The sequence below is a fragment of the Pleurodeles waltl genome, chromosome 5, assembly GCF_031143425.1.
Source record: "Pleurodeles waltl isolate 20211129_DDA chromosome 5, aPleWal1.hap1.20221129, whole genome shotgun sequence".
Classification (NCBI taxonomy): domain Eukaryota; kingdom Metazoa; phylum Chordata; class Amphibia; order Caudata; family Salamandridae; genus Pleurodeles; species Pleurodeles waltl.
Window position 1 is genome coordinate 1,840,348,905 of NC_090444.1, and position 24,321 is coordinate 1,840,373,225.

General features: G+C 48.9%; 1 protein-coding gene across 1 annotated transcript in view; it reads left to right on the plus strand.

Moving 5' to 3' along the window:
• Positions 1-24,321, plus strand: part of DNAH8 (dynein axonemal heavy chain 8) — a 9,979,189-nt gene that overhangs the window by 8,457,555 nt on the left and 1,497,313 nt on the right. Inside the window, exon 70 of the mRNA XM_069236651.1 lies at positions 1,837-2,008. Within this exon, the coding sequence (XP_069092752.1) occupies positions 1,837-2,008 (172 nt within the window). The remainder of the gene's footprint in view (positions 1-1,836; positions 2,009-24,321) is intronic.

Consider the following 24,321-nt stretch of genomic DNA (forward strand, 5'->3'; position numbering starts at 1 on the left):
TGGGGGCATCTTCTGTAGGAGGACTGGATAGTCGTGGCACCTCTTCTCCGCTGAGATTGGCTGGGGCACCTGTGGGAATGGAAGTGATGTATTATGCTTCATGCCTGTGACTTATTGTACAACCCAATCTTCCCCTCTATCGTTGCTGTTGCCCTGCCACCCTTGAATCTGTATGGTGATGTATTGTGGGATTGTTAGTACCCCTATGCTGTGCACACTTTGGTGATGGGTGTCCATGCAGGGCTGGGGGGGCTGTCCATGCACTGGTATGGCATGCAGGGCTTGGCATTGGGGTTAGTGATCTGTGTTGGTGCAGTGTGTGGGATGGAGTGGAGTGATGTGAGTGAGGGTGTGAGATGACATGCAGGTATGGGGGGTGATAAGTGGTAAATGTTGACTTACTACTGTCCAGTACTCAGGCTACTCCAATGAGTCCCTCAGGATGCATGTAGGAGGCTGGCCTGGTTTGTAGTGGGTACCTTGGGTACTTACACCTTCTACCAGGTCCAGTTATCCCTTATCAGTGAAATGTAGTAGTGTTCTAGCAGCTTAGGCTGATAGAGGTAGCTATAGCAGAGCAGCTTAGGCTCAACTAGGAGACATGCAAAGCTCCTGCAATACCACTTATAGTTACACAGTACTTATACACAAGTAAAGACAATACTCAGCGTTACCAAAAATAAAGTTAGTTTATTTGGGTGACACAGTACCAAAAATATCTTAGAGGCAATACTCCTTCTGGAGGTAAGTATGATACACAATATATTCACAAGACACCAAAATAAAGTAAGTATTAGCCATAGGATAGTGCAAACAATGGGAAATGCTATACAGTGGACCAGGAAAAAATGGGTCTGGGGCAGCACAAACCATGTACTAAGAAAGTGGAATGCAAATCACAAATTACTCCCTGGACAAGTGTAGTGTGTGCAGAATCACTAGGAGAGTAAGAATACAGGAAAGGTAAGTAAATTACTCCACCCCAGAGCCCAGAAAAGCAGGAGTACAGTACTGCAAGTTTCCTTAGGACACACACCTAGTGATTGGAATTACTGCAAGAACCAACTAAGTCTGCAAACAACAAATGGTGGATTCCTGGACCTGAAGACCTGCAAAGAAAGGAGACCAAGTCCAGAAGTCAAAAGAAGTTCCAGGAAGGACAGGAGCCTTTAAAATTTGTAAAATAATTTAATAAAACTAACCTTCTCCGACTCCGCGCTCCGCTCTGCTGCTCCCAGCCTGCCCTGCGCCAATCCTGATGCTGCTCGGAGCAGCGTCAGGATTGGCTGGGAGCGCCCAGGGGGACGCTCCCAGGAAGACTGGGGGCCTGTACAGGTTATCTCCAGCCCAGCAACTGTGTTGCTAGGCTGGAGAGAGCCCTGTGCACATGTGTGTTTGGCCGGCCCGAGACGGCCGGCCAAACACACATGCGCTTTGAGGGGGAGTGCTGTGGCCCCACCCCCTTTACCAGAAAACAATCATAAATAAAGTTTATGATTGTTTTCTGGTAAAGGTTGTGCAGCTGCCGCTGCTGGCGGGGGGGGTCAGGGAGGCCGGCGCTCCTCCGCCCAAACAGAGTAGCCGCCACTGGTTATTTCTCTTCAATCAAAATGTACACCACATAGACTGCAAAATATCCAGAAGTTAAAGAAGATACCCTCAATAGCAGACTGGATGTTACAAGTAAGAAATGCATCCTTTTTGATTTAATGTACAAACGTTTTTTTGCCCAGCCTTGGAAAGCAAATGTAAGACACGTAGAGTATAGCTCTGAAGTCATCCTCAAAACTCTCTCTATGGTTTTACGTGTAAACCAATGCATTTATTTTCTTTTAGACTTGTTGGAGATGTGTTGCTGTGCACAGGGTTCCTCTCATATTGCGGTCCCTTTAATCAATCATTTAGAAACATGCTTCTCAAAGACATATGGGAAGTGGAAATAAAAAAAAGAAAAATCCCCTTGTCTGACAACCTGAATCTGATAGCTATGCTAGTGGATCAACCGACGGTAAGCCAGATATAACTTTTAGGCTCCTTTCTTTTTTTATTTTGTTTTTAATTGTTCTTTTGATTACATAATCAGATGAGGTGAAGAAATGCATCGAAATAAAATTTGTCATTAATGCATCTATTGAAATGTATTCATATGGTGCAAGTGTTATGCTATAAAGAGGATACACTTATTAGAGATCCTGTGATATAATGATGAAGGGGAAGGTTTTGCGTACGAGGAACTATGAAATCTGGGCCCATATTACATTAAGGGAACGCTTTCCCTGTTTATGCCTTAGCACACCTTAAAATAGATGCCCCAGGCACAAACAGGGAAGCTGTGCCCCATTATGGTGACCGCTCTGCGCTCAGAGCAGCCGCAAACTTGCGCACCTCTGGGCGCAGCTCATTCAAGTGAAATTTGGAGCAGCTGTTTCAAAGCCGCTCCCGTGTTTCACAGTGCAGGCGGCATCTGTTTGTACTTTTAAGAGGGGAGAGAGATCCCTTTGCAGGCAGGTGCAGTGAGTGACTGCACCTGCCTGCAGGGGGATCCACGGGGCCATTGGACTCCATTTCTCCCTCCCAGAGGGCTGCCTTTAGGAGGCACACTAAAAGTGCACCATCTTTTTTGTGACACACTTTCAATGAGCCTCCTAAAGGTATATTTGCCTCTGCGCCCGTGTCCCTGATATGGAGCAGGTGCAGAGGCAAAGTGATTCCCTCACTTGTGTGGGGTCACGCCTCCATGCACATGAAGGAACGCTCGCTTGAGATAGTGCTGCTGCATATGTAGCACCTACTGTGTCAGTATTACAAAAGGGGCCACACAAGCATCTCTGATCCCTTCTGTAATATCAGAGTGCCCTAGAGGTGCACAAAGCAAGCACACATACCCGTTGCACCGCAGGTGCACTTTCTGTAATACGGCCCCTGATCTCCTTCAATGTGGTGGTTCTTGAAGATGTAAATTCTGATTAGAGGAGTGTAGGAAGTTGGCTCTGTATATACTGTCTCAAAGTGAGAGATAGTGTGCACAGAGTCCATTCTTACAGGTTGATAGTGGCAAAATTGGATAATACCAATGCTCTATTTTCTGGTAGCAGGCTTATCAGAGGCTATTGTTAAGCATTTGTTGTACACACACAGGCAATAAATGAGGAACACACACTTAAAAACTTAACTCCAGGCCAATAGGTTTTATATGGAAAAAATATGTTTTCTTAATTTATTTTAGAACCACAAGATTCAAGATTTGAGGTAAGTACGTAAAATGCAAGGTACTTAACACAGGTAAGTATAGAACTTTGATATAAAACAGTAGTACAAACAATTTTTGTTACAATGGCAATAAGCTATTTTAAATGTGGACACAGAGCAAAAATCAACAGTTCCTGGTGGAGGTAAATTTGGTTAGGTTTCTCAGGTAAGTAACGCACTTACACAGTCAGTCTCCTGGGCATAGGCAGCCGACCGTTGGGGGTTCAAGGCAACCCCAAAGCCACAGCACCAGCAACACAGGGCCGGTCAGGTGCAGAGGTCAAACGAGGGCCTGTAGGAAAGTACCATCTTGCCTGGCATGTTACCCCCATTTTTCACTGTATATATGTTGTTTTAGTTGTATGTGTCACTGGGACCCTGGTAACCCAGGGCCCCAGTGCTCATAAGTGTGCCTGAATGTGTTACCTGTGTAGTGACTAACTGTCTCACTGAGGCTCTGCTAATCAGAACCTCAGTGGTTATGCTCTCTCATTTCTTTCCAAATTGTCACTGACAGGCTAGTGACCATTATTACCAATTTACATTGGCTTACTGGAACACCCTTATAATTCCCTAGTATATGGTACTGAGGTACCCAGGGTATTGGGGTTCCAGGAGATCCCTATGGGCTGCAGCATTTCTTTTGCCACCCATAGGGAGCTCTGACAATTCTTACACAGGCCTGCCACTGCAGCCTGAGTGAAATAACGTCCACGTTATTTCACAGCCATTTTACACTGCACTTAAGTAACTTATAAGTCACCTATATGTCTAACCTTTACCTGGTAAAGGTTAGGTGCAAAGTTACTTAGTGTGAGGGCACCCTGGCACTAGCCAAGGTGCCCCCACATTGTTCAGAGCCAATTCCCTGAACTTTGTGAGTGCGGGGACACCATTACACGCGTGCACTACATATAGGTCACTACCTATATGTAGCTTCACAATGGTAACTCCGAATATGGCCATGTAACATGTCTATGATCATGGAATTGCCCCCTCTATGCCATCCTGGCATAGTTGGCACAATCCCATGATCCCAGTGGTCTGTAGCCCAGACCCTGGTACTGCCAAACTGCCCTTCCTGGGGTTTCACTGCAGCTGCTGCTGCTGCCAACCCCTCAGACAGGCAGCTGCCCTCCTGGGGTCCAGCCAGGCCTGGCCCAGGATGGCAGAACAAAGAACTTCCTCTGAGAGAGGGTGTGACACCCTCTCCCTTTGGAAAATGGTGTGAAGGCAGGGGAGGAGTAGCCTCCCCCAGCCTCTGGAAATGCTATGTTGGGCACAGAGGTGCCCAATTCTGCATAAGCCAGTCTACACCGGTTCAGGGGACCCCTTAGCCCTGCTCTGGCGCGAAACTGGACAAAGAAAAGGGGAGTGACCACTCCCCTGACCTGCACCTCCCCTGGGAGGTGTCCAGAGCTCCTCCAGTGTGCTCCAGACCTCTGCCATCTTGGAAACAGGGGTGCTGCTGGCACACTGGACTGCTCTGAGTGGCCAGTGCCACCAGGTGACGTCAGAGACTCCTGCTGATAGGCTCCTTCAGGTGTTAGTAGCCTATCCTCTCTCCTAGGTAGCCAAACCCTCTTTTCTGGCTATTTAGGGTCTCTGTCTCTGGGGAAACTTCAGATAACGAATGCAAGAGCTCATCCGAGTTCCTCTGCATCTCTCTCTTCACCTTCTGATAAGGAATCGACTGCTGACCGCGCTGGAAGCCTGCAAACCTGCAACATAGTAGCAAAGACGACTACTGCAACTCTGTAACGCTGATCCTGCCGCCTTCTCGACTGTTTTCCTGCTTGTGCATGCTGAGGGAGTAGTCTGCCTCCTCTCTGCACCAGAAGCTCCGAAGAAATCTCCCGTGGGTCGACGGAATCTTCCCCCTGCAACCGCAGGCACCAAAAAGCTGCATTACCGGTCCCTTGGGTCTCCTCTCAGCACGACGAGCGAGGTCCCTCGAATCCAGCGACTCTGTCCAAGTGACCCCCACAGTCCAGTGACTCTTCAGTCCAAGTTTGGTGGAGGTAAGTCCTTGCCTCACCTCGTTGGGCTGCATTGCTGGGAACCGCGACTTTGCAGCTACTCCGGCCCCTGTGCACTTCCGGCGGAAATCCTTTGTGCACAGCCAAGCCTGGGTCCACGGCACTCTAACCTGCATTGCACGACTTTCTAAGTTGGTCTCCGGCAACGTGGGACTCCTTTGTGCAACTTCGGCGAGCACCGTTTCACGCATCCTCGTAGTGCCTGTTTCTGGCACTTCTCCGGGTGCTACCTGCTTCACAGAGGGCTTCTTGTCTTGATCGACGTCCCCTCTCTCTGCTGGTCCAATTTGCGACCTCCTGGTCCCTCCTGGGCCTCAGCAGCGTCCAAAAATGCTAACCGCACGATTTGCCGCTAGCAAGGCTTGTTGGCGTTCTTTCGGCGGGAAAACACTTCTGCACGACTCTCCAAGGCGAGAGGGATCCGTCCACCAAAGGGGAAGTCTCTAGCCCTTTTCGTTCCTGCAGAAACCTAAGCTTCTTCTGTCCAGTAGAAGCTTCTTTGCACCCGCAGCTGGCATTTCCTGGGCATCTGCCCATCTCCGACTTGCTTGTGACTTTTGGACTTGGTCCCCTTGTTCCACAGGTACCCTAGATTAGAAATCCACAGTTGTTGCATCGCTGGTTTGTGTCTTTCCTGCATTATTCCTCTAACACGACTTCTTTGTCCTTAGGGGAACTGTAGTGCACTTTGCACTCACTTTTCAGGGTCTTGGGGAGGGTTATTTTTCTAACTCTCACTATTTTCTAATAGTCCCAGCGACCCTCTACAAGGTCACATAGGTTTGGGGTCCAGTCGTGGTTCGCATTCCACTTTTGGAGTAGATGGTTTGTGTTGCCCCTATCCCTATGTTTCCCCATTGCATCCTATTGTAACTATACATTGTTTGCACTGTTTTCTAAGACTATACTGCATATTTTTGCTATTGTGTATATATATCTTGTGTATATTGCCTATCCTCTCACTGAGGGTACACTCTAAGATACTTTGGCATATTGTCATAAAAATAAAGTACCTTTATTTTTAGTATAACTGTGTATTGTGTTTTCTTATGATATTGTGCATATGACACTAAGTGGTACTGTAGTAGCTTCACACGTCTCCTAGTTCAGCCTAAGCTGCTCTGCTAAGCTACCATTATCTATCAGCCTAAGCTGCTAGACACCCTATACACTAATAAGGGATAACTGGGCCTGGTGCAAGGTGCAAGGTGCAAGTACCCCTTGGTACTCACTACAAGCCAGTCCAGCCTCCTACAGGGCCCAAAACACATAGGCGCCTATGAAGAACGGGGTTGCTCCGGTCCTAGTCTGCTTATAGGTCCTCGGGGACCATACGTTACCTGTGTCCTCGGGGAGCAGACCAGGGGGGTTTTGTAGAGCACTGGGGGGGGGGGGACAGACACACAAGCCCACAAAACACACCCTAAGCTGCACAGGGGAGGCCGGGTGCAGTAGGCAAAGTAGTCGTCATGTTTGCTATGGAAAGCACTGGAGGGACTCGGGGGTCACTTAGGCGATGCAATCAGGTCACAAGGGGGCTTCTCAGGCCAGCCACCGACTGGTCTAGGATGAGGGCCACCTGCTGGTCACTCGTGCACTGGTAAGTGATTCCTCTCGGTTCTGGGGGCTGCGGGTGCAGTGCGTGGTCCAGGCGTCGGGTTCGTTTGTTACCAGTCGCGGTCAGGGGGAGCCTTAGGATCCTCTCTGCAGGTGTCGCTGTAGGAGTGCAGGAGGGGGGGGTTGTCTCAGGGTGTCCACATCGTTGGAGTCACCTGAGAGTCCTCTCTGTGGTGTTGGTTGTCCTGGACTCGAGCCGGGGGTGTCGGGTGCAGAGTGTGAAGGCTCACACTTCTGGCGGGAAGTGAGAGTCTCTTTAAAAGTTGTTTCAAAGTTGCAAAGTTGTTGCAGTTTCTCAAAAGTGCCACTGTTCTCAGGAGTTTCTTAATCCTTTAGGTGCAGGGTAGTCCTCTGAGTCCTCAGAGGTCGCTGGTCCCGCTGGATGCGTCGCTGTGCAGGTTCTTTGAGTCTGGAGACAGGCCGGAAGGGCTGGCCCAAGTCAGTTTGTGTCTCCGTCATCTCTGCAGGGCTTTCAGGTCAGCAGTCCTTCTTCTTTCTTCAAGTTGCAGGAATCTAATTTCTTGGGTTCAGGGTCGCCTTTGAATATTGAATTTAGGGGTGTGTTTAGGTCTTGGGGGCAATGGCTACTGTCCTTGAGGGTGGTTACACCCTCCTTATGCCTCCTCCCTGAGGGGAGGGGGGCACATCCCTATTCCTATTCAGGGAGTCCTCCAAAACCAAGATGGAGGATTTCTAAAGGCAGGGGTCTCCGCACCTCAGGGCACCTTAAGGGCTGTCCTGACTGGTAGGTGTAGGAGGCTGGCCTGGCTTGTAGTGGGTACCAGAGGTACTTACACCTTGTGCCAGGTCCAGTTATCCCTTATTAGTGTAGAAGAGGTGTTTCTAGCAGCTTAGGCTGATAGAAGGTAGCTATGGCAAAGCAGCTTAGGCTGAACTAGGAGACATGTAAAGCTCCTACTATACCACTGGTGTCATATGCACAATATCATAAGAAAACACAATACACAGAGTTACTAAAAATAAAGGTACTTTATTTTTATGACAAAATGCCAAAAGTATCTCAGTGAGTACCCTCAGTATGAGAATAAGATATATACACAAGATATATGTACACAAACCAAAATTAGGCAAGTAATAGCAAGAAAAGTAATGCAACCAGTGTAGAATTACAGTAGATTGCAATAGGAACACATAGGTATAGGGGCAACACAAACCATATACTCCAAAAGTGGAATGCGAACCACGGATGGACCCCAAATCTATGTGAGCTTGTAGAGGGTTGCTGGGACTGTAAGAAAACAGTGAGGGTTAGAAAAATAGCCCACCCCAAGACCCTGAAAGGTAGGTGTAAAGTGCACCTACTACCCCCAGAGAGCACAGAAGTCGTGATAGGGGGATTCTGCAGGAGGAACCAACACCAGCAATGCAACAACAGTGGATTTCTGGACCTGAGTATCTGTAAGACAAGGGCACCAAGTCCAATAGTCGCGACAGTGTCGAGAGTGGGCAGGAGCCCAGGAAATGCCAGCTGACGGTGCAAGAAAGCTGCCACCGGGTGGAAGAAGCTTGGAGTTCTGCAAGAAAGAAGAGGACTAGGGACTTCTCCTTTGGAAGACTGATGTCCCACGTCACGATGAAGCTTGCAGAGGTCTTCTCACGCAGAAAGACCACAAACAAGCCTTGCTAGTTGCAAGGGTTACAGTAGAAGTTTGTGGGGGCTGCTGTGGCCCAGGAGGGAACAGGATGTTGCCACTTGGAGGAGGAGGCAGAAGGGGCGGCCAGCATTTCAGGGAGCCCTCACAGAATCAGGCAGCACCCGCAAAAGTACCTGAACAGGCACTTGGAAGGAAAGTGAACCGGAGTCCACGTGAAGTCACAAAAGGGAGTCCCACGACGCCGGAGGACAACTCAGAAGGTTGTGCACTGCAGGACGGAGTGCCAGGTACCCAGGCTTGGCTGTGAACGAAGGAAATCCTGGAAGAGTGCACAGGAGCCGGAGCAGCTGCAAATCACGCAGTACACAGGTTTGCTGTCTGGTGTGGGGAGGACTTACCTCCACCAAATTTGGACAGAAGGGCCACTGGACTGTGGGAGACCCTTGGACCCAGCTCCTGTGTTCCAGGGACCATGCTCGTCAGGATGAGAGGGGACCCAAAGGACCGGTGATGCAGTCTTTTGGTGCCTGTGTTAGCAGGGGGAAGATTTTGTCGACCCCAGAAGGTAAACTGGACTATAGACTGTCAAAAGGCATTTGACACCCTAAAAGAAGCTATGTGCTCAGCATCAGTTCTAAAAGCTCCAGATTATATTAAGCAATTCATTGTGCAGACAGATGCCTCTGAACATGGGATAGGAGCATTCCTGTCCCAAACCAATGATGATGGCCTTGAACAGCCTGTTGCTTTCTTTAGCAGGAGGTTACTCCCCAGGGAGCAGTGCTGGAGTGTCATTGAAAGTGAGGCCTTTGCTGTGGTTTAGTCACTGAAAATGGTGAGACTATACTTGTTTGGTACTCACTTTATTGTTCAAACTGACCACAGACCTCTCAGATGGCTCATGCAAATGAAGGGAGAGAACCCTAAACTTTGGAACACAGACCTAGGACTGCCCATGCCAATGCAGATGGCCTTTCTAGGTTCTTCCACTTAGAAAATGAAGACTCTCTTGGGAAAGGTTAGTCTCATCCGTTTTCATTTAGGGGGGGGTGTTGTGTAGGAAAATGCCACTGTTGGCATGGTTACCCTCCACGTTTTGCCTAGTGTTGATGCCAACTTTGATTGAAAGTGTGCTGGGACCCTGCTAACCAGGCCCCAGCACCAGTGTTCTTTCCCTAAAACTGTACCTTTGTCTCCACAATTGGCACAGCCTTGGCAGACAGTTAAGTCCCTTGTAAAAGGTACCCCTGGTACCAAGGGCCCTGTGGCCAGGGAAGGTCTGTAAGGGCTGCAGCATATGTTATGCCACCCTGGGACCCCCTCACCCAGCACATACACACTGCCTCACAGCTTGTGTGTGCTGGTGGGGAGAAAAAGACTAAGTCGACATGGCACTCCCCTCAGAGTGCCATGCCCACAACCCACTGCATGTGGCATAGGTAAGTCACCCCTATAGCAGGCCTTACAGCCCTAAAGCAGGGAGCACTATACCACAGGTGAGGGCATAGCTGCATGAGCACTATGCCCCTACAGTGACTAAGTCAATTCTTAGACATTGTAAGTGCAGGGTAGTCATACTGAGTATATGGTCTGGGAGTTTGTCAGAAACGAACTCCACAGTTCCATACTGGCTACACTGAATACTGAGAAGTTTGGTATCAAACATCTCAGTACAATAAACCCACACTGATGCCAGTGTGGGATGTATTGAAAAATGCACACAAAGGGCATCTTAGAGATGCCCCCTGTATGTTAGCCCTACTGTTACTGTGTGACTGACCGGTCTGTGCCAGCCTGCCACTTCCAGACGAGTTTCTGACCACATGGGGTGAGTGCCTTTGTGTACGCTGTGGCCAGAAACAAAGCCTGTCCTGGGTGGAGGTGCTTTACACATCCCCCTGCAGGAACTGTAACACCTGGTGGTGAGCCTCAAAGTTTCAAGCCTGGTGTTACAATGTCCCAGAGCACTCCATCCAGCTAGTGGAGATGCCCGCCCCTGGATGAGCCCCCACTTTTTGACAGCAAGTCCAGAGGGATAATGAGAAAAACAAGGAGGAGTCACCCCCTCAGCCAGGTCTACCCCAAAGGTGACCAGAGCTGAACTGAACCCCTCCTTGAGAAATCATCTATCTTGCTTTGGAGGATTAGGCCCAATAGGAATAGGGATGTGCCTCTCTCCTCAGTTGGAGTGGGCACAAGGAGGGTGTAGCCACCCTCAGGGACAGTAGTCACTGACTACTGCCCCTTGAACTAAACACACCCCTAAATTTAGTATTTAGCGGCGCCCCAGAACACAGAGAATCAGATTCCTGGTGACCTACAAAGAAGAAGGACTGCTGACCTGAAAAGCCCCGCAGAGAAGAAGGAAGATGCAAACTGCTTTGGCCCCAGCCCTTCCGGGCTGTCTCCTGCTTCAAAGACCCTGCAAAACAAACAACGATGCATCCAGCGGGCCCAGTGACCTCTGCCAACTCAGAGGACTGCCCTGCACCTAAAAAAGACCAGGAACTCCCGTGGGACAGCAGGCCTGCCCAAGAAGAAAAAAGAAACCATATTTAAAAGGACTCTCACCTCACTCCAGAAGCGTGAGTCCAAACCTACTCTGCACCTGATGCCCCTGGCGTGTGCCTAGAGGAGTTAACTAGCCAGAGAGGACCCCCAGGCGATTACGAATCTGTGTCCACACTGGGCCGACCTCTGCAGACCCCCACAATGACGCCTGCAGAGAGGATCCAGAGTACCCCCCCTAACCGCGACTAGCTGGGACAAATTTATCTGACGCTTGAAAAAGCACTGCACCGCAGCTCCCAGGCCCGAGAGAATCTGACCCCTTGTGCAGCAGTGACCAGCAGGTGGCCCTCCTCCCTCCACAGTCGGTGGCTGACCCGAGAAGCCCCCCTGTGCCCTGCCTGCAGCGCCTAAGTGACCCCTGGGTCCCTCCTTTGAGTTCTATTAAGAACCTGATGCCCTGTTTGGACACTGCACCCAGCCGCCCCTGTGATGCTGAGGGTGTGGTTTTTGTGCCTACTTGGGCCCCTGGTACTCTACAAAACCCCCCTGGTCTGCCTTCCGACAACGCGGGTACTTACCTACAAGCAGACCGGAACCAGATTACCCCCTCTCTCCTTAGGCGCCCAAGTTATTTTGGCTCCTGTTTGCACGTGACCGGCCCTGTGTTGCTGGTGCTGGGTGTTTTGGGTTATCTTGAACCCCCAACAGTGGGCTACCTATGCCCTGGAGACTGAACTTATACTTTGGTTACTTACCTCCTAAACTGTACTGTACTTACCTCCCACTGGAACTGTTGAAAATTGCACTGTGTCCACTTTTAAAATAGCTTTTTGCAATTTTATCAAAAACTGTATGTATTGTCGAGTTAATTCAAAGTGTTGAACTTACCTATGCAAAGTACCTTTCATTTAATGTACTTACCTGCTAAATGAATCTTGTGGTTCTAAAAATAAATTACCAAAATATATTTTTCTATATAAAAACCTATTGGTCTGGAGTTAAGTCATCAAGGGCCAGATGTAGGTAGTTCTGATTTTGCGAATCAGAAATTGGGAGTCGGTGCAACTCGCTATATCCGATTCGCAAAATCGGATGCAGAACGGTGTCTCAGACACCGTCTGCGATTCGCTAAGGGGTCGCAAAGACCCACCTCATTAATATTAATGAGGTGGGTCGCATTTTGCGACCCCAAAGAGAGTCCCTGCACTCACAGGGATGGTGGCCTGCTGAAGACAGCAGGCCTCCATGTCTGTGACTGCTTTTTAAATAAAGCAGGTTTTTTTATTTATTTTGCAGCCCGTTTTCCTTATAGGAAAACGAGTTGCAAAATTAAAAAAATAACGAAACCATTTGGTTTCGTTTTTTCAGACCAGGCAGTGGTCAAATGGACCACTGCCTGGTCTGAAAAAACATTTTGGGCAACATTCACAAAGGGGAAGGGGTCCCATGGGGACACCTTACCTTTTGCGAATGGGTTACCACCAGTGTGACACTGGTGGTAACTGCGAATTGCTTTGCGACCGCATTTGCGGTCACAAAGCAATTTAGCATCGCGATGCGAGTCGCAAATAGGAAGGGGACACCCCTTCCTATTTGCAAGTCGCATTCACAATTTGCGAGTCGGTACCGACTCGCAAATTGTGAATGTGCATCGCGATGACCATTTTGCATGGCGCAAACTGCGATTTTCGCAGTTTGCACCATGCAAAATGCGACCTACATCTGGCCCTATATCTCATTTTAATATAGTATATACAGAGCCAGCTTCCTACACCTGCTTCCCCAGGAAACATGACAGCCATTTTAAAATGATTCTATACATCATGTGACCTGTGATCATATTATCATCACATGTCACATAACTTCACACAGGGAGCACTAAATACATTTTTAATGAGTATCCACATAATCATGATAAATTCAATGAGACCCTACCATAATCCATCAGTTACTAATATTTTGATAAAGACACATCCTTCAATTACTAATAGAGCTCCGGTCCATCAAATCCTACTCAATAGGAACAACATTCTAGCAGTTCATGGAATGTGATGATTTCAGAGGACAACCTCATCTGTCTGTATGCATGGCATAACATCATAAAGCCTGTAGGAAAATGGCTCCCTGTTGCAGTCACCCCCCTCTTTTTGCCCCATATTGATGCTGACTTGATTTTGAAGTGTGCTGGGACCCTGCTAACCAGGCCCCAGCACCAGTGTTCTTTCACAAAAAATGTACCATTGTTTCCACAATTGGCACACCCCTGGCACACAAATAAGTCCCTTGTAAAAGGTACCAGTGGTACCAAGGGCCCTGTGACCAGGGAAGGTCCCTAAGGCCTGCAGCATGTGTTGTGCCACCCTAAGGGAGCCCTCACCTAAAACATGAACACTGCCATAGCAGATTGTGTGTGTAGGTGGGGAGAAAAAGGCAAAGTTGACATGGCATCCCCCTCAGGATGCCATGCACACAAAATACTGCCTTTGGCATAGGTAAGTCACCCCTCTAGCAGGCCTTACAGCCCTAAGGCAGGGTGCACTATACTACAGGTGAGGGCATAGCTGCATGAACAATATGCCCCTACAGTGTCTAAGTCCATTCTGAGACATTGTAAGCACAGTGTAGCCGTATTAAGTGTATGGTATGGGAGTTTGTCAAAAACGAACTCCACAGTTCCATAATGGCTACACTGAATACTAGGAAGTTTAGTATCAAACGTCTCAGAATAATAAACTCACACTGATGCCAGTGTTGGATTTATTACAAAATGCACATCTTAGAAGATGCTTCCTGTATTTTATCCAATCATTCAGTGCAGGACTGACTGGTCTGTGCCAGCCTGCCACTGAGACGAGTTTCTGCCCCCCTGCTTCTCACCTCCCCTTGCAGGTACTGTAACACCTGGTGAAGCCTCAAAGGCTCATGTCTTTTGTTATAGCACCCCAGGGCATCCCAGCTAGTGGAGATGCCCGCCCCTCCAGCCACTGCCCCCACTTTTGGCAGCAAGGCTGGAGGAGATAATGAGAAAAACAAGAAGGAGTCACCCACCAATCAGGTCAGCCCCTAAGGTGTCCTGAGCTGAGGTGACCCCTGCCTTTAGAAATCCTCCAGCTTGAGTTTGGAGGATTCCCCCTATAGGATTAGGGATGTGCCCCCCTCCCCTCAGGGAGGAGGCACAAAGAGGGTGTAGCTACCCTCCAGGACAGTAGCCATTGGCTACTGCCCTCCTGACCTAAACACACCCCTAAATTCAGTATTTAGGGGCACCCCAGAACACAGGTAATAAGATTCCTGCAACCTGAAACAAGAAGGACTGCTGACCTGAAAGCTCTGCAGAGACGACGGAAAAAGACAACTGCTTTGGCCCCAGCCCTACCGGCCTGTCTCCTGACTCGAAAAACTGCAACAGCGACACATCCAACAGGAACCAGTGGCCTCTGAAGCCTCAGAGGACTGCCCTGAACCTAAGGACCAAGAAACTCCCGTGAGCAGCGGCTCTGCTCAAGAACCAGCAACAATATTGCAACTTCTTGCAACTTTTAAAGGACTTCACTCTTCCTGCCGGAAGCGTGAGACTTCTCCCTCTGCTCCCGATGCCCCCGGCTCGAGATCCAGAGAACCAACACTACAGGGAGGACTCCCAGGCAACTGCGACCTTGTGACTAGGCCGAGACAACCCCCCTGGACCCTCACAGTGACGCATGCAGAGAGGATCCAGAGGCTCCCCCTGACTGCGACTGCCTGTAACAAGGGACCCGACGCCTGTACCAAGCACTGCACCCAGAGACCCCAGGACCAGAAGGAACCAAACCTCAGTGCAGGAGTGCCTAGCCCAGTTGGTGGCTGGCCCGAGAAGCCCCCCTGTGCCCTGCCTGCACCGCTAGAGTGACCCCTGGGTCCCTCCATTGAATCCTATACAAAACCCGGCGCCTGCTTTGCACACTGCACCTGGCTGCCCCTGTGCCGCTGAGGATGTATTTTGTGTGCCTACTTATGTCCCCCCAGTGCTCTACAAAACGCCCCTGGTTTGCCCTCCGAGGATGCACCTGACTGGCACTCAATAGGACTGCCCAGTGCTTTTGTAAGATCTTCCTGACACCCTGTGCTTTATTGTTAAAAGTGATGATAAATCTGCATTTCACAAACATATCTTCTGTGCTCAAATTCTTAGGGAGTAGCAGGTCTTCCCTCCTCTGTTGCCCAGCTTTCGTTGGGCTGACCTCACAATAGTTGGTTTGCATCCCTTTGTATGAAATTCTGAGACATAACCTTACACTCATCTTGGAATGTTTCCTCCATAATGCAATTTCTTCTAGCCCTTAAGAACTTTATTAATTTATGGCCCAAATTAGACGTTAGCCCAGTTCGGGTTTGTAGGAATTTGGCTTTGTATATACTATCTCAAAGTGAGAGATAGTGTGCGCAGAGTCCAAGGGTTCCCCTTAGAGGTAAGATAGTGGCAAAATTAGATATTTCTAATGCTCTATTTTGTGGTCGTGTGGTCGAGCAGTAGGCTTATCAGAGGGTAGTGTTAAGCATTTGTTGTACACACACAAGCAATAAATGAGGAACACACACTCAAAGACGTAACTCCAGGCCAATAGTTTTTATATAGAAAAATATATTTTCTTAATTTATTTTAGAACTACAAGATTCAAGTTTTTAAGTAAATACATAAAGTGCAAGGTACTCCACACAGGTAAGTAGGGAACTTTGAATTAAAGCAGTAATAAACACAATATAGGTTAAAATGGCAATAAGCTATTTTAAAAGTGGGCACAGTGCAAAAATTAACAGTTCCTGGGGGAGGTCAGTATTGTTAGGTTTCTCAGGTTAGTAAAGCACTTACAAGTTCAGTTTCCTGTGCTTAGGCAGCCCACCTTTGGGGGTTCAAGGCATCCCCAAAGTCCCCGCACCAGCAACACAGGGCCAGTCAGGTGCAGAGGTCAAAGGAGGGCCCAAAACACATAGGCGCCTATGGAGAACAGGGGTGCTCCAGTTCCAGTCTGCTGGCAGGTAAGTACCCGCGTCCTCGGGAAGCAGACCAGGGGGGTTTTGTAGAGCACCTCCACTAGCTGGGATGCCCTGGTGTGCTGTAACAAAAGGCATGAGCTTTAAGGCTCACCGCCAGGTGTTACAGGTCCTGCAGGGGGAGGTGAGAAGCACCTCCACTCAGTGCAGGTTTTGTTTCTGTCCTCAGAGAGCACAAAGGCTCTCACCCCAGGGGGGCAGAAACTCATCTCTGTGGCAGGTTGGCACAGACCAGTCACTCCTGCCCTCACGGATTGGGTAAAATACAGGGGGCACCTTCTAAGATGCACTCTGTGCATTTTGTAATGAATCCAACACTGGCATTAGTGTGGGTTTATTATTCTGAGAAGTTTGATACCAAAGTTCCCAGTATTCAATGTAGCCATTATGGAGCTGTGGAGTTTGTTTTGACAAACTCCCAGACCATATACTTAATATGGCCACACTGTACTTACAATGTCTAAGGATAGGCTTAGACACTGTAGGGGCATATTGCTCATGCAGCTATGCCCTCACCTGTGGTGTAGTACACCTTGCCTTAGGGCTGCAAGGCCTGCTAGAGGGGTGTGAGAAAGTAGCCTCTTTCTAGCCTTGTTACCCCCACCTTTGGCCTGTTTGTGAGTATATGTCAGGGTGTTTTCACTGTCTCACTGGGATCCTGCTAGCCAGGGCCCAGTGCTCATAGTGAAAACCCTATGTTGTCAGTATGTTTGTTATGTGTCACTGGGACCCTGCTAGCCAGGACCCCAGTGCTCATACGTTTGTGGCCTATATGTATGTGTTCCCTGTGTGATGCCTAACTGTCTCACTGAGGCTCTGCTAACCAGAACCTCAGTGGTTATGCTCTCTCTGCTTTCCAAATTGTCACTAACAGGCTAGTGATCAATTTGACCAATTCACATTGGCATACTGGTACACCCATATAATTCCCTAGTATATGGTACTGAGGTACCCAGGGTATTGGGGTTCCAGGAGATCCCTATGGGCTGCAGCATTTCTTTTGCCACCTATAGGGAGATCTGACAATTCTTACACAGGCCTGCCAGTGCAGACTGAGTGAAATAACATCCACGTTATTTCACAGCCATTTACCACTGCACTTAAGTAACTTATAAGTCACCTATATGTCTAACCTTCACCTGGTGAAGGTTGGGTGCAAAGTTACTTAGTGTGAGGGCACCCTGGCACTAGCCAAGGTGCCCCGACATCGTTCAGGGCAAATTCCCCGAACTTTGTGAGTGCGGGGACACCATTACACGCGTACACTATACATAGGTCACTACCTATGTATAGCGTCACAATGGTAACTCCGAACATGGCCATGTAACATGTCTAAGATCATGGAATTGTCACTCCAATCCCATTCTGGCATTGGGGAGACAATTCCATGATCCCCCGCGTCTCTAGCACAGAACCCGGGTACTGCCAAACTGCCTTTCCGGGGTCTCCACTGCAGCTGCTGCCAACCCCTCAGACAGGTTTCTGCCCCCCTGGGGTCCCGGCAGCCCTGGCCCAGGAAGGCAGAACAAAGGATTTCCTCTGAGAGTGGGTGTAACACCCTCTCCCTTTGGAAATAGGTGTGATGGCTGGGGAGGAGTAGCCTCCCCCAGCCTCTGGAAATGCTTTGATGGGCACAGATGGTGCCCATCTCTGCATAAGCCAGTCTACACCGATTTATGGATCCCCAGCCCTGCTCTGGTGTGAAACTGGACAAAGGAAAGGGGAGTGACCACTCCCCTTACCTGCACCTCCCAGGGGAGGTGCCCAGAGCTCCTCCAGTGTGTCCCAGACCTCTGCCATCTTGGAAACAGAGGTGTTTGTGGCATACTGGACTGCTCTGAGTGGCCAGTGCCAGAAGGTGACGTCAGAGGCTCCTGCTGATAGGCTCTTACCTCTCTTGGTAGCCAATCCTCCTTCCTAGGTAGCCAAACCTCCTTTTCTGGCTATTTAGGGTCTCTGCTTTGGGGAATTCTTTAGATAACGAATGCAAGAGCTCACCAGAGTTCCTCTGCAACTCCCTCTTCACCTTCTGCCAAAGGATCGACCGCTGACTGCTCAGGACGCCTGCAAAACCGCAACAAAGTAGCCAGACGACTACTAGCAAACTTGCATTGCTTCATCCTGCCGGCTTTCTCGACTATTTCCAGGTGGTGCATGCTCTGGGGGTAGCCTGCCTCCTTCTTGCACCAGGAGCTCTGAAGAAATATCCAGTGGGTCGACGGAATCTTCCCCCTGCAACCGCAGGCAACAAAAGACTGCATCACCTGTCCTCTGGGTCCCCTCTCAGCAGGACGAGAGTGGTCCCTGGAACTCAACAACTCTGTCCAAGTGACTCCCACAGTCCAGTGACTCTTCAGTCCAAGTTTGGTGGAGGTAAGTCCTTGCCTCCCCACGCTAGACTGCATTGCTGGGTACCGCATGATTTGCAGCTGCTCCGGTTCCTGTGCACTCTTCCAGGATTTCCTTTGTGCACAGCCAAGCCTGGGTCCCCGACACTCTAACCTGCAGTGCACAACCTTCTGAGTTGTCCTCTGGCATCGTGGGACTCCCTTTTGTGACTTCGGGTGGACTCCGTGTGAGAAAGTAGCCTCTTTCTAGCCTTGTTACCCCCACTTTTGGCCTGTTTGTGAGTGTATGTCAGGGTATTTTCACTGTCTCACTGGGATCCTGCTAGCCAGGGCCCAGTGCTCATAGTGAAAACCCCATGTTTTCAGTATGTTTGTTATGTGTCACTGGGACCCTGCTAGTCAGGACCCCAGTGCTCATAAGTTTGTGGCCTATATGTATGTGTTCCCTGTGTGGTGGCCAACTGTCTCACTGAGGCTCTGCTAACCAGAACCTCAGTGGTAGTGCTCTCTCATTTATTTCAAATTGTCACTGACAGGCTAGTGACCAATTTTACCAATTTACATTGGCTTACTGGAACACCCTTATAATTCCCTAGTATATGGTACTGAGGTACCCAGGGTATTGGGGTTCCAGGAGATCCCTATGGGCTGCAGCATTTCTTTTGCCACCCATAGGGAGTTCTGACAATTCTTACACAGGCCTGCCACTGCAGCCTGAGTGAAATAACGTCCACGTTATTTCACAGCCATTTTACACTGCACTTAAGTAACTTATAAGTCACCTATATGTCTACCCTTTACCTGGTAAAGGTTAGGTGCAAAGTTACTTAGTGTGAGGGCACCCTGGCACTAGCCAAGGTGCCCCCACATTGTTCAGGGCCAATTCCCCGGACTTTGTGAGTGCGGGGACACCATTACACGCGTGCACTACATATAGTTCACTACCTATATGTAGCTTCACAATGGTAACTCCGAATATGGCCATGTAACATGTCTATGATCATGGAATTGCCCCCTCTATACCATCCTGGCATAGTTGGCACAATCCCATGATCCCAGTGGTCTGTAGCACAGACCCTGGTACTGCCAAACTGCCCTTCCTGGGGTTTCACTGCAGCTGCTGCTGCTGCCAACCCCTCAGACAGGCATCTGCCCTCCTGGGGTCCAGCCAGGCCTGGCCCAGGATGGCAGAACAAAGGACTTCCTCTGAGAGAGGGTGTTACACCCTCTCCCTTTGGAAAATGGTGTGAAGGCAGGGGAGGAGCAGCCTCCCCCAGCCTCTGGAAATGCTTTCTTGGGCACAGATGTGCCCAATTCTGCATAAGCCAGTCTACACCGGTTCAGGGGACCCCTTAGCCCTGCTCTGGCGCGAAACTGGACAAAGGAAAGGGGAGTGACCACTCCCCTGACCTGCACCTCCCCTGGGAGGTGTCCAGAGCTCCTCCAGTGTGCTCCAGACCTCTGCCATCTTGGAAACAGAGGTGCTGCTGGCACACTGGACTGCTCTGAGTGGCCAGTGCCACCAGGTGACGTCAGAGACTCCTTCTGATACGCTCCTTCAGGTGTTAGTAGCCTATCCTCTCTCCTAGGTAGCCAAACCCTCTTTTCTGGCTATTTAGGGTCTCTGTCTCTGGGGAAACTTTAGATAACGAATGCAAGAGCTCAGCCGAGTTCCTCTGCATCTCTCTCTTCACCTTCTACCCAGGAATCGACTGCTGACCGCGCTGGAAGCCTGCAAAACTGCAACATAGTAGCAAAGACGACTACTGCAACTCTGTAACGCTGATCCGGCCGCCTTCTCGACTGTTTTCCTGGTGGTGCATGCTGTGGGGGTAGTCTGCCTCCTCTCTGCACTAGAAGCTCCGAAGAAATCTCCCGTGGGTCGACGGAATCTTCCCCCTGCAACCGCAGGCACCAAAAAGCTGCATTACCGGTCCCTTGGGTCTCCTCTCAGCACGACGAGCAAGGTCCCTCGAATCCAGCAATTCTGTCCAAGTGACCCACACAGTCCAGTGACTCTTCAGTCCAAGTTTGGTAGAGGTAAGTCCTTGCCTCACCTCGCTAGACTGCATTGCTGGGAACCGCGACTTTTGCAGCTACTCCGGCCTCCGTGCACTTCCGGCGGAAATCCTTTGTGCACAGTCCAGCCTGGGTCCACGGCACTCTAACCTGCATTGCACGACCTCCTAAGTTGTTCTCCGGCGACGTGGGACTCCTTTGTGTAACTTCGGGTGAGCACCGTTTCACGCATCCTCGTAGTGCCTGTTTCTGGCACTTCTCCGGGTGCTACCTGCTGCTAAGAGGGCTCCTTGTCTTGCTCGACGTCCCCTCTACCTCCTGGTCCAATTTGCGACCTCCTGGTCCCTCCTGGGCTTCAGCAGCGTCCAAAAACGCTAACCGCACGATTTGCAGCTAGCAAGGCTTGTTGGCGTTCTTTCGGCGGGAAAACACTTCTGCACGACTCTCCACGGCGAGAGGGATCCGTCCACCAAAGGGGAAGTCTCTAGCCCTTTTCGTTCCTGCAGAAACCTCAGCTTCTTCTGTCCAGTAGAAGCTTCTTTGCACCCACAGCTGGCATTTCCTGGGCATATGCCCATCTCCGACTTGCTTGTGACTTTTGGACTTGGTCCCCTTGTTCCACAGGTACCCTAGATTGGAAATCCATCGTTGTTGCATTGTTGGTTTGTGTCTTTCCTGCATTATTCCTCTAACACGACTTCTTTGTCCTTAGTGGAACTTTAGTGCACTTTGCACTCACTTTTCAGGGTCTTGGGGAGGGTTATTTTTCTAACTCTCACTATTTTCTAATAGTCCCAGCGACCCTCTACAAGGTCACATAGGTTTGGGGTCCATTCGTGGTTCGCATTCCACTTTTGGAGTATATGGTTTGTGTTGCCCCTATCCCTATGTTTCCCCATTGCATCCTATTGTAACTATACATTGTTTGCACTGTTTTCTAAGACTATACTGCATATTTTTGCTATTGTGTATATATATCTTGTGTATATTTCCTATCCTCTCACTGAGGGTACACTCTAAGATACTTTGGCATATTGTCATAAAAATAAAGTACCTTTATTTTTAGTATAACTGTGTATTGTGTTTTCTTATGATATTGTGCAAGTGACACTTGTGGTACTGTAGTAGCTTCACACGTCTCCTAGTTCAGCCTAAGCTGCTCTGCTAAGCTACCATTATCTATCAGCCTAAGCTGCTAGACACCCTATACACTAATAAGGGATAACTGGGCCTGGTGCAAGGTGCAAGTACCCCTTGGTACTCACTACAAGCCAGTCCAGCCTCCTACATTGGTTGTGCAGTGGTGGGATAAGTGCTTTGAGACTACTTACCACTCTTGTCATTGTACTTTTCATAAGAGAAAAATATACAAAACAAGGTCAGTGTATATACACATAGCCAAAAAGTTTTGCATTTCCTCTTTTCACTCTTTTCTAAGTGCTGAAAAGTACTTCTAAACTTTCTAAAAAGTACTAAAAAGTTTTAAAAGTTTTTTTTTCTCTGTCTTTCTAAAAGCTCTGACAAACTTTTTTCTCTTTTTCTATCACTTTAACTCTCTCTAAAAATGTCTGGCACAGGCCAAAATGTTGATCTGTCCAAACTTGCATATGATCACCTTAGCTGGAAAGGAGCAAGGAGTCTCTGCATAGAGAGAGGTTTGAGTGTAGGGAAGAATCCTTCCTTGGAACTGTTACTTAACATGCTTAGAGAACATGATAAGGCTAAAAGTGCCCCATCTGTTGAAAAAGTAGCTAATGGTTCTCAATCTGATCCAGGGACTCCCCCAGGAAAAGGTTCAGGAAAGAAACTTCTTAGCCTGCCCATTACTAGACAGTCTAGCATAGTTGGTACTGAGGTGGAGTTTCATCATCCAGATGATGTGCTCTCACATTACACTGTCAGCCAAGCTGTTAGGGTGGCTTCTGTAAGGGACAGGTCTCCTTCTGTTCATTCCCATCATACCTCTGTATCTAGGAATGTCCCTCCCACCAACCCTGATGACAGAATGTTAGAGAGGGAACTCAATAAGTTGAGGGTGGAACAAACCAGACTGAAGCTTAAAAAGCAACAGCTGGATTTGGATAGACAGTCTTTTGAACTAGAGAAGGAAAGACAGAAGTTGGGTTTAGATACCCATGGTGGCAGCAGCAGTATTCCCCATAGTCATCCTGTAAAAGAGCATGATTCCAGGAATCTGCACAAGATAGGTCCCCCTTATAAGGAGGGGGATGACATTAACAAGTGGTTTGCTGCACTTGAGTGGGCCTGTGTTGTACAGGATGTCCCTCAAAGGCAGTGGGCTGCTATCCTATGGCTATCATTTAGTGAAAAGGGTAGGGATAGGCTCCTTACTGTGAAAGAAAATGATGCCAATAATTTTACAGTACTTAAGAATGCACTCCTGGATGGTTATGGCTTAACCACTGAACAATACAGGATAAAGTTCAGAGAGACCAAAAAGGAGTCTTCACAAGACTGGGTTGATTTCATTGACCATTCAGTGAAGGCCTTGGAGGGGTGGTTACATGGCAGTAAAGTTACTGATTATGACAGCCTGTATAACTTAATCCTGAGAGAGCATATTCTTAATAATTGTGTGTCTGATTTGTTGCACCACTACTTGGTGGACTCTGATCTGACCTCTCCCCAAGAATTGGGAAAGAAGGCAGACAAATGGGTCAGAATAAGGGTGAACAGAAAAGTTCATACAGGGGGTGACAAAGAGAACATTAAGAAGAAAGATGGTGAAAAATCTCAAGATAAGCATGGGGATAAGGGTAAAACCAAAGATCCTACTTCAAATCTTAAACACTCTTCAGGGGGTGGGGATAAAACAAATTCTTCCTCTTCTTCTCAACCTACACAATTTAAAAAGCCTTGGTGCTTTGTGTGTAAAAATAGAGGCCATAGGCCAGGGGATAAGTCCTGTCCAGGTAAACCCCCTGAGCCTACCACCACTAATACATCAAGCTCTAGTGCCCCTAGCAGTAGTGGTACTAGTGGTGGGACTGCTGGCAACAGTCAAGCAAAGGGTGTAGTTGGGTTCACTTATGGGTCCATCATAGAAACTGGGTAGTCAGTCCCAAGACAGTTTCTGTCACACCTAGTGGCATTGGCCTTGCCACACTGGCTGCTTGTCCCCTTACAATGGATAAGTACAGGCAGACAGTTTCAATAAATGGTGTTGAGGCCTTGGCCTACAGAGACACAGGTGCCAGTGTCACTTTGGTGACTGAAAACCTAGTGCACCCTGATCAACACATCATTGGACAACAGTATAAGATTATTGATGTCCATAACTCCACTAAGTTTCTTCCCTTAGCTATAATTCAGTTTAGTTGGGGTGGAGTTACTGGCCCTAAGCAGGTGGTGGTATCACCTAGCTTACCTGTAGACTGTCTCTTAGGTAATGACCTAGAGGCCTCAGGTTGGGCTGATGTAGAGTTTTATGCCCATGCAACCATGCTGGGCATCCCTGAGGAATTGTTCCCTCTCATTTCTACTGAAATGAAAAAGCAAAGGAGAGAAGGCCTGAAAACTCAGGATCCCTCTCCATCAACAGGTAAAAAGGGTATCACAGTATCCCCTAACCACCCTACCATTCAGGATACCATTCCTGTGGTGGGAGAAACCTCTCCTGGGGTGGCACCTGTTCCAAGGGAATCTTCAGTTGGCAAAACTGTACTCCCTGAGGTGGAAGTACCTCTCTGTGGGATAACTAACATTGGTGAGAAAAAGAGCACCATTTTAGTTAACATGGAGCATCCCTCCAACCCTCCCAGAGAAACTTTAGTGCAGAAACTCTGCACTGCCTCACAACACTTAGGACAGCATCCCTGCCCTAGTGTGGAGCTCATAGGACAGCATCCCTGCCCTGCTCCAACCCAAGAG